The sequence below is a fragment of the Rhincodon typus genome, chromosome 15 (genome assembly GCF_021869965.1).
Source record: "Rhincodon typus isolate 14 chromosome 15, sRhiTyp1.1, whole genome shotgun sequence".
In the NCBI taxonomy this organism is placed as follows: domain Eukaryota; kingdom Metazoa; phylum Chordata; class Chondrichthyes; order Orectolobiformes; family Rhincodontidae; genus Rhincodon; species Rhincodon typus.
The window spans coordinates 33,196,175-33,205,346 of NC_063346.1; the positions used below are offsets into that span (position 1 = coordinate 33,196,175).

Sequence of the window (9,172 nt, forward strand, 5' to 3'; positions counted from 1 at the left end):
CACAATTTCCCGTGTACAAAGGCATACTGACTATCCTTAATCAGTCCTTGCCTTTCCAAATGCATGTAAATGCTGTCCCTCAGAATCACCTCCAACAATTTACCCACCACTGACGTGTATAGTTCCCTGGCTTTTCCTTACAGCCTCTCTTAAACAATGGCATCACATTAGCCAACCTCCAGTCCTCTGGCACCTGACCTGCGGCTATCGATGATACAAATACCTCAGAAAAGGGGCCCAGCAATCTCTTCCCTAGCTTCCCACAAAGTTCTCAGAAGCATCTGATTAGGTCCCAGGGATTTATCTACCTTTATATGTTTTAAGACCTCCAGCACCTCATCTTTTGTAATATGAACACTTTTTAAGACATCACTATTTATCTCCCCACGTTCTCTAGCTTCCATGTCCTTCTCCACAGTAAATAATGATGTGAAATACTCATTTTGTATCTCACCCATCTCCTGAGGTTCCACACGTAGGTGGCCACCTTGATCTTTAAGGGGCATTATTGTCTCCCTAATTACTCTCTTGCACTTAATGTATTCTTCTTAACTCTATTTGCCAAAGCTATCTCATGTCTCATTTTTGGCCTCCTAATTTCCTTCTTATTCCTACCAGTGTTGCCCCTCACACTAACAGGAACATACTGTCTCTGAACTCTCAGGATCCCCAGTTCTTCGTTATTCTGTAAACACTACCCAACACCTTGGAAGAATCCAACTCCATGCCAATACTTGGCTTTTTCACTTCTGCACCTGCGCAGTGCAAAGGGACAATACTCGAGCTAGCGCGCCCACTGACGGCACTGGCGTCTGCGCACCGCTCACTGACGGCAATGGCGAGTGCGCCATGGCGTTCGACTCAGCGCCTGCGCAGTGGCCGTCCCCGTGTCCTCTGGCTTAAGGTCGCTGTCGGCGGTGTCAGATTGACGGTCTCGCTATGTTGTCGTTGATCACTCGTTCGGGGCCTTTCGCCCCGTACCTCTCCGCCACCACCAACATCGTGCCGTCGCAGCTCAAGCCGCTGGTGCTTGCCGTGGTTTCCAAGGCCGATGCGGTGATCGTGGATATAAAGAGGCCCGTCCTGTGCCGGGAGTCTTTGCAGGGCCAAGCGGCCCGGAGCGGCGCTGTTGTTACCGCCGGCCTGAACGGTGAGTGGAGCGGGAGGGTCAGGGGGAGAGTGGTTCGGACTCGGAGATTGAGTAGTCGGAACGCTTGTCTCCCACCCGGGGTCGGAGGCTTGTGTCGCCGCCGCATCCTGCAGCGAATCGGCCTTGCTGCTCCCAGGCTCCGTGACCTTGTGGATCAGGGAAGTGGCTCTAAGTCGGTCAATGTGAGAATCTGTTTTAAAACCTGGGCCTCCAGGGAAGTCAGTCACACAGCAGTTGTATGCAGTACTCTACACCCTTAACTCTCTCAAAACGAGCATCATGCCCAGCAGTTTTAACTCCAAGCAAAACGCAAAAGATGCTGGGTGGTCCAGGCATAATCCAGTGGGAAGAGCACAACAGTTGACATTTCAGGTCGTGACCTTTCAGTAGAGCTGTTAGGTCAGTTTTTACCGATGCGCAGCCCACCTGTAACTTCTGTCGACTGGATTTTAAATGAAAACAAATCTGTAAATATACCTAGCGAGGTTGCACTCCTTATCCATTGCTCCTTCACCACTTTAGCCTGACAGACTGAAGGTTGGCCTCTGGCGTAAAAGGAGCAGTGGTCAAATCTGAGATAATAAGGTGTAGAGCTGGATGAACGCAGCAGGCCGAGCAGGAAAGCTGACGTTTTGGGCCGAAACCCTTCTTCTTCAGAAAATGCTTTCTGTGGGTTTGATTCAGGAGCTGGTGAAGTTTGTATTCACAGGTACAAGATGTGGGAGCCCTTTGAGTCAATCTGGCTGTCTAACTTTCTCTGGGCATCTAGTCTATGAATGATTTAAAGTGGAAAAATAGTCTCTATAAAAGTGTGGAGGATTGTTCCCTTTTATTTTACCAGCATTAGATTTATTCTCTGAATCCCTCCACTATCTCTCTGTTTGTCTCATTTGACAATGATTTAACTATTCTAATTCATACTTCCTGGGTTAAACTTTGTACATGTCAGGAAAGTAAAAATCTGATTTAATGATAAACAACAGGCTTGTCCTTTTGATCCAGGTTTCAGTTACTCTGTATAGATGCGTTTTGTCTAATTGCTGCAATTTCCAGTGAGCCTGTAGAAAGTATCTGGACAGATGTAATTGTAATGAATAGATGTTCAATAATTGGTGATAACAAGTATGGAACCTGTTTGGAGAGAGAGTTATACAATAGGTGTTGGTGATGTTGTCATCTGTTTTGTGCAGTTTGACCTTAATTAATGGAAGTTGCCTTCCACAGTGGCCTATCAGGTAATGGGATCCAGGAGTGTAACAGTTCACAGCCTGTAACTGAAATAAGTTTTTTTTTAAATTTTTTCTGTTTGATGTCTTATTTGTTAAATCTTAATGTATAGTGGAAATAAATGTCTCCAAAATTGCACGCTGCCAGTTGTCCAATCCCCAAGTACCTTTTTATTCTCATTAAATTCTGTCCTTTTTTGTTTGCATAACGTGCTGGAGGGGATTGCACTCTACCAATATTCGTTGATGTAAAATGCAGCTGATGGTGTTGACATAAAATGCATTGAGACAGAACTTGTCTTCTGCTTAACGTGCTTTAAACATGAACAGGATATGAAACATAAATCACTGAATGTTATTTTTAAGAAATTCCACTTTTCATAACTACAACAATTGTACAAATATTATGAGGTCATGCATTTTAAACCAAAAGAGATAGGGGTATTATTGAAGCTGATGAAGCTAGGGATAGTGGTGATTCCAAAAGATCTTAGGATCCACATACACCAATCACTAAAATGTAGTAATTGGGTAGAAAATTAATATCAGGCCACTCGGATGTTGCCTTTAAAACCAGAAGGCAAATAACAATGCGGAAACAGAAGATCTTTTCTGCAGCCTTCATCAGTTCCGTAAAAGGGAAACTATTTATTTGAAAAATCTTTCGTGTTTTTAGTTGCACTTCAGCCCTGCGCTCCTGATCTTTGGGCATCAGGTGCAGAGGGGTGTGGGCAAGTCGGAGGACCTCCTTGTTTGTCTGCTCCTGGGCTTGGCCAAGTTGGCTATTAACAGGTGCGGACATTGGACAGTGGAGGAGATCATAGTTGCCAACTGTCTGCCCTCTTCTGTCATTCTCATTCGTGACCAGGTTTCATTGGAGAGGGAGAAAGTGGTGCTCATCAGTGCACTCAGTGTTTTGAGAAAAATGTGGGCACTGCAAGGGGTGGACTGCCTTTTCTCCACCTCCAACTCCATTTTTATTTAATCCCCTCCCCCTGTCTCTATTCTTTCCCTCCCCTTTGGTGGTTTGTATTGGCTTTGTCAAGCTTTGCACAAAATTGATTAATTGGAAACAGGTGATTTAATAGGAGTGGATAACAGGTGAAAAGTATCACGGGTGACTGTGGGAACGGAACAAAGACATTCACTTCTGAGTAAAATGAAGAAAACAAAATGTCCTCTGTTTTTATTGCAACAGCTATGCAAAGCCCTGAACAAATCACATCTGGATTACTGTATACAGTATATTGAAATGCATTAGTCTTAGAACATGTTGAGGACAGATGCACCAGAATGGAGCTCCAAATATTGGATATATTCCTTAAACCAGACTTGAATTCCTTAGAAAATGGAAGGTTAGCAAGTCATTTTCAATGTTGTATTTCTCTATGACTGTATAAAAGGAATCTGGATGGGTATATGAATAGGAAGGGTTTAGAAGGAAATGGCCAAATCTGGCAAATTGGACAAGATTTAAATAGGATAGCTGGTTGGCATGGATGAGTTGGACCAAAGGGTCTGTTTCCGTGTTGCATATCTCTATGACTCTTTTATGAAATGCATTGATGAGGTAAATGGATTCAAACCCCTTCTGCTGGTGTGGGAGTCTAAGACAAAGTGACAGCCCTTAAAATCAGAACCAGGCCATTCTGAAGAGAATTTAGGAAACACTTCTTCACACAAAACATAGGAAGAAAGTGGAACACACTTCCACAAAAACACTGTGAATGCTAGTTTAATTAAATCTACGATTGCAACTTTTTCCCAGCCAAGGATTCTTGTGAATTATGATTTCTTAATAGATGCCATTTAGATGTAGTTCAACTATACTAACATTGACTAACAGCCCAGACTCGAGGGGCTGACTGGTCTACCTGTTTGTGTTTCCTATTTCTACACATACTTGACTGTCTATTAAAATGTTTTTACTTTCAACATTGTTTTTTCATATTGAACTGAAGTTTGATTATAATTTAATCATTGCTAAAGCGTACATGACTTGCAGTTGGTGTCAGTTTTAAAATTGGTTGTCATTAGTAACTGCTACAACTTGAAGTACCAAATAGTTTTATGTCTTCAAAGTTCGGTCTGTTTGGACTTAACTTTTCAATGCTGAATATCTAAAGAAAAATGAAACCAAGTTTACTTTACATAGTTTGACAATCTAAAACTCAATGTTGTCTGGATCTCTACATTTTTGATGTTAATGTACTTAAAATATTTCACTAAATGTACATCTTTCCTCCAAACAACGTGTTGGTGAAAGATTATTTCATTCCCTTTAAATATTAAGAGTTGGCCTGTGACTTCAGGGACAACAGTTGTAATTAATATGTTGAGGCATCAATGAAAAAAGTCTCTCCAGGTGGGTTTTGGTACCTTCTGTTGTAGAATTCGCTTCATTTACTTTTCTGGTATTTGAATGATTTTTGCCAAACCTGATTTGGAATTGAATGAAGAATGAATTGTGGTCTACATTTACAACTTTGCAATATTTTGAAATGCCAATTTGGTCTGTCTTTCTTTTACTATATTACAAAATATATCCTTTTAAAGTCCAAATGGATCATTCCTACTGCAGATTTATGTTTTCGTGTATATAGAAGTATGCACTATAAATCTTCATTTCTGATGTTTATCACAATCATGAACATTGCTTAAAACCACATGCTTATTGCAATAAATAAATTGATAGAAGCTCTCATTGTTCATTCTAATGAAAGATTCAGAAGGAAGTTTAAGGCTCATAGTTTGTAATAGGTCTATGGCAAAAAAGGAGAGAACTTCGGAAGCAGCCTTAGAAACAGAGGAGGTATGGGAGTTGCATTTCAATTTGAGATAACAAGGCCAAAAATGTCAGTGCATAACATTAGTAGAAAGCATCCAATAAGATGCAGCAGCAAGTGGAATTAAGGGTCCTGATCAATTCACCTGCCAACACAACTTTATTGATGTTTTTAATTGGGCAAAATGTACCAAGGGCTTCCCTCAGACCAGATTACAGGTGTTGGAAGAAGTGTAGATGTGATTGAAATTTTGATTGACGAGTTAGGTTGAACGCTGTTTATTTTGGTTGAAACGACGTAGCCTTTTGGATGTAGTACTTCAGGAGAGGTAGTAAATGTAGAATTTTCTGCCACAGCAGTCAATTAAACATATAAATTGCAGGACAGTAGGCAAGTGCTAACAAGTCAGACCATATAGTTGAGTGTACAAGCATTTGCCTTGCTTGCTTTCTTTTTTCTTAGCAGTAGTACTTAGTTTCCCCAGCACCCGTGTGCGTGTGTGTGATGGTGAAAGAACCAATGACAAACAGAACCCCAAACGGGCAATGCCTATATGAAAGAAAAAGTAAAGGGGAGGGTAGAGATCAAATCAGAATAGAGTTGGAGGGGGAAACAAAGTGCTCCAGTCCCTAAATGCATCGAGAGTGTTGGTGGTCACCTCGTGCTCCCTCTTCAAGGACACCCGGGCTTAAACATAATGATGGAAGAGGGTCAGGCAGTGGGACGTAATGACCCCGTCCACAGGCCGCTGCCTGAACCTGTTAATGGCCAGGCCCAGGAGCAGACCTACGAGGAGATCCTCCAACCTGCCCGCTTGCCTCCGCACTGGGTGCCTAAAGATCAGGAGCATGGGGCTGAAATGCAACCAAAAATACAAAAAAAGGTTCTTAAGGTAATTGAAAAGGGGATGCAAATGCTCACACCCAATATGCACATGGTCCACGGACTCTCCAGGGCTGCAAAACAAACAGTTGGGCTGGAAGTCCGTGAACCACTAAATCTGTGGTTACAAGGGCCTGCTCCACCCCAGATCTTTGAGGGAAAGAGGGCGGATTCCTGCTGGGAGAGAGCCCTCCACTGGGGATCCCTACCACCTGGCGGCAAATAGGCACGCCAGGCATGTCCGTACAGTCAATAAAGGAGAACAACAGTCTGTACAGGGCCAAGAGGTGACTCACGTTGTGGGTCATAGGATCCTGGGACCAATGTGAAATTCTGTCTGAGCAGGGGTACGCACAGATGGGATTCTATCGCACACCTGAGCATCCTCCAACTGGTGCACAATGTTGGGTCCGAGCACCGCCGTTTTAAGGCGTTGGTTGGCAGTGGCTGCGAGTTGAATGTCTGCTGCCTCCCTGTGCACCAATTTCTGCGGCATTATCCAGCTCAGGCCCCTGCCACCCAGCACGTTCCCGACCCTGGTCGTCCCCTCAGCCACGGCCCTCTCCTCTGCCAGCCATTTGAACCTGCGATTTGTGGAGGTGCGGATTCCTGAGCAACAGCTCTCTGACGATAGCCACTACTCCTGACGGAGGGTAGGCCTGGCGCAAGTTGACCATGTCCTAGATAGTGATCAAACCCTGGTAAAAGACAGGCAGTGTCCTGAGGGTGACTGGCAAACCCTCACGGTCGAAAAACCGGAGCTGCATGTCATGGTTGAAGTTATGCACTTCCTTGTTGAGCAGGGAATGCCAATAGTGGTACAAGTTAGACTTAGCAGGTTTTGGAAAAATGTATACAAAAGGATTTGCAAGATTTATATTGTTTACCAAATGTTAGGGGAGAACTAAATGCTGAACTAGTAATCAGACAGTTTAAGTTTTAGAAATTTCAGATTTTTCAATGGTATCACTTTGAGAGTGTGGTGGGAAAATAATTTTATCTTGTCTTTTTATCTTGCACAGTTTCATCTAGAGTTCGATATGCACACAGCGATATCAAAGTTCCAGACTTCTCTGATTATAGGCGACAAGAAGTTCAAGATGCCAGGAAATCCTCACAAGATAGCAGTGATTTCAGGAGAAGTTTCTCGTATTTATTAACTGGAACCACAGCTGTTATGGGAGCCTATGCTGCAAAGAATGTTGTTACCCAGTTTATCACAAGCATGAACGCCTCTGCTGATGTGTTAGCATTGTCTAAGATTGAAGTCAAGTTGAATGAAATTCCAGAAGGCAAGAACATGACCTTCAAATGGAGAGGCAAACCTCTTTTCATCCGCCACCGTTCGGCCAAGGAAATTGAGGTTGAACAGGCAGTATCCTTAGCTGAGTTGCGACACCCAGAATTAGATTCTGACAGAGTGAAAGATCCAAAGTGGATGATTGTAATTGGTGTTTGCACTCACCTGGGCTGTGTACCAATAGCCAATGCTGGTGATTATGGTGGCTACTACTGCCCCTGTCATGGATCTCACTATGATTCATCAGGGAGAATCAGGAAGGGCCCAGCTCCACTTAACTTGGAAGTGCCACCATATGAGTTCATTAACGAAGATCTTGTGGTTGTCGGTTAATGTTATGAACTTTAATTCAAGTACCTTCCACTTTTACTGGTGTATCTGCTCTACTGAACTGAACCTTCTTAGCACCAGCTTGTTAAAGTAGTCTTTGTGATTTTGAGTGCTTGTGGGGGGAGGGGGATGATGTAAGTCAAGTTCAACATCAATAAATATTGATTTTTGCATCATCAGCAATTGTGGTCCTGTTTTTGAAGAGTATGTCTTGCAATTTCCGCTCACATGGTAATTGTGTAGGTCACCATCAAAAACTTGTTCATTTGCACGTGTGCAGTCACTACTGGAATTGATTAAAACATTCTTGCACAAATGCAATCTTTTATGACCATGTTGAAATTTAGACTCTTCCTGTAAACAGTGTTTAAGTGCATCTTGCTGCATAATTTGTGTAATGCATTATGCATGGTAAGTTTATAGAACTAGTTTTCCTTATTTCAGAAAAGTGCATACCGCAGAAAGAACTATTTTGTTTTTAGTTTCTAGATGTGAAAATATAGATTAGTACCACAACTGATTCTATTCTGTCAAATGTCTTCTGTCACATATTCCAGCAATTTCATGCCGTCGTACTTTCAAAAACCAAGCTAATTGGGGAGCTGAGCTTTAACAGTTCTAGAATAAGCTCACTGGTTCCTAATTATCATCAAATCTATGCGCGTCAACCTGCACGTTAGCTCGAGTTCATGGTAACTTTGAAACTAAACTTCATAGAGAGTTAGATATCTGCTTCTTTATATTTAAAAAAAAATACACACCAGTGCTGATGTCATACCTTATTGTTTCCCCACTTCTGCTTTCCTGTGTTCTACACAAGGATCAGACTTGTAATTTCTAAAATTCTGTATAAAACTGACTAAAGCAACTGGTTTGTAACATCTATTTTGTATCGATAGATTTCACATGAACTTTTTTCCTTGAGAATGCGCAAGTTTGTAAATACATGAATTTACAAGTCAGGTACATTATTTTAAAATATAATTAGAAAAATGCCCAGAAGATTTTACTTTTCTCATTTCATAACATTGGATGATGCTCAACTTTGTGGATTTTACTCATGATTGAGTTTTCTAACTTGATAGACACTTGCATATACACAATGTATTTCAAGTGAAATACGTATGGAGCTGTAATTGCATCTGTCCTAAGATGGATTGACTTAGATAGACAACCACTTTATAATGCATACACTAGTACTTTGTGTCCTGTGCTGTTGATATCATTTGGAAACTGATTTGAACCTGGCCTATTACCACTAGGCAGTTCTGAGGAAGGGTCACTGGACCCAAAACGTTAACTCCGTTTTTTCCCTTCACAGATGCTGCCAGACCTGCTGGACTTTTCCAGCAACTTTTTTTGTTCCTTTTTACCTCTAGGAGCTGATTCATCCATTATTTTCATTTCTGATTTTAATTTTTTTATTCCCTAATTACCACCGAACCCCTCAGAAGTATACATATACAGTAATGCAGTTAGTATTGGCATGGTTCATTCA

At 42.0% G+C, this 9,172-nt stretch overlaps 1 protein-coding gene across 1 annotated transcript; it reads left to right on the forward strand.

The window, feature by feature from the left end:
* The first annotated feature begins 842 nt into the window (after window positions 1-842).
* LOC109913461 (cytochrome b-c1 complex subunit Rieske, mitochondrial) lies at window positions 843-7,853 on the forward strand. Its single transcript, XM_020512975.2, has 2 exons — window positions 843-1,150; window positions 7,067-7,853. The coding sequence occupies exons 1-2, from the start codon at window positions 940-942 to the stop codon at window positions 7,675-7,677; spliced, it is 822 nt and encodes a 273-aa protein (XP_020368564.1). The 5' UTR covers window positions 843-939; the 3' UTR covers window positions 7,678-7,853.
* Window positions 7,854-9,172: the final 1,319 nt, after the last annotated feature.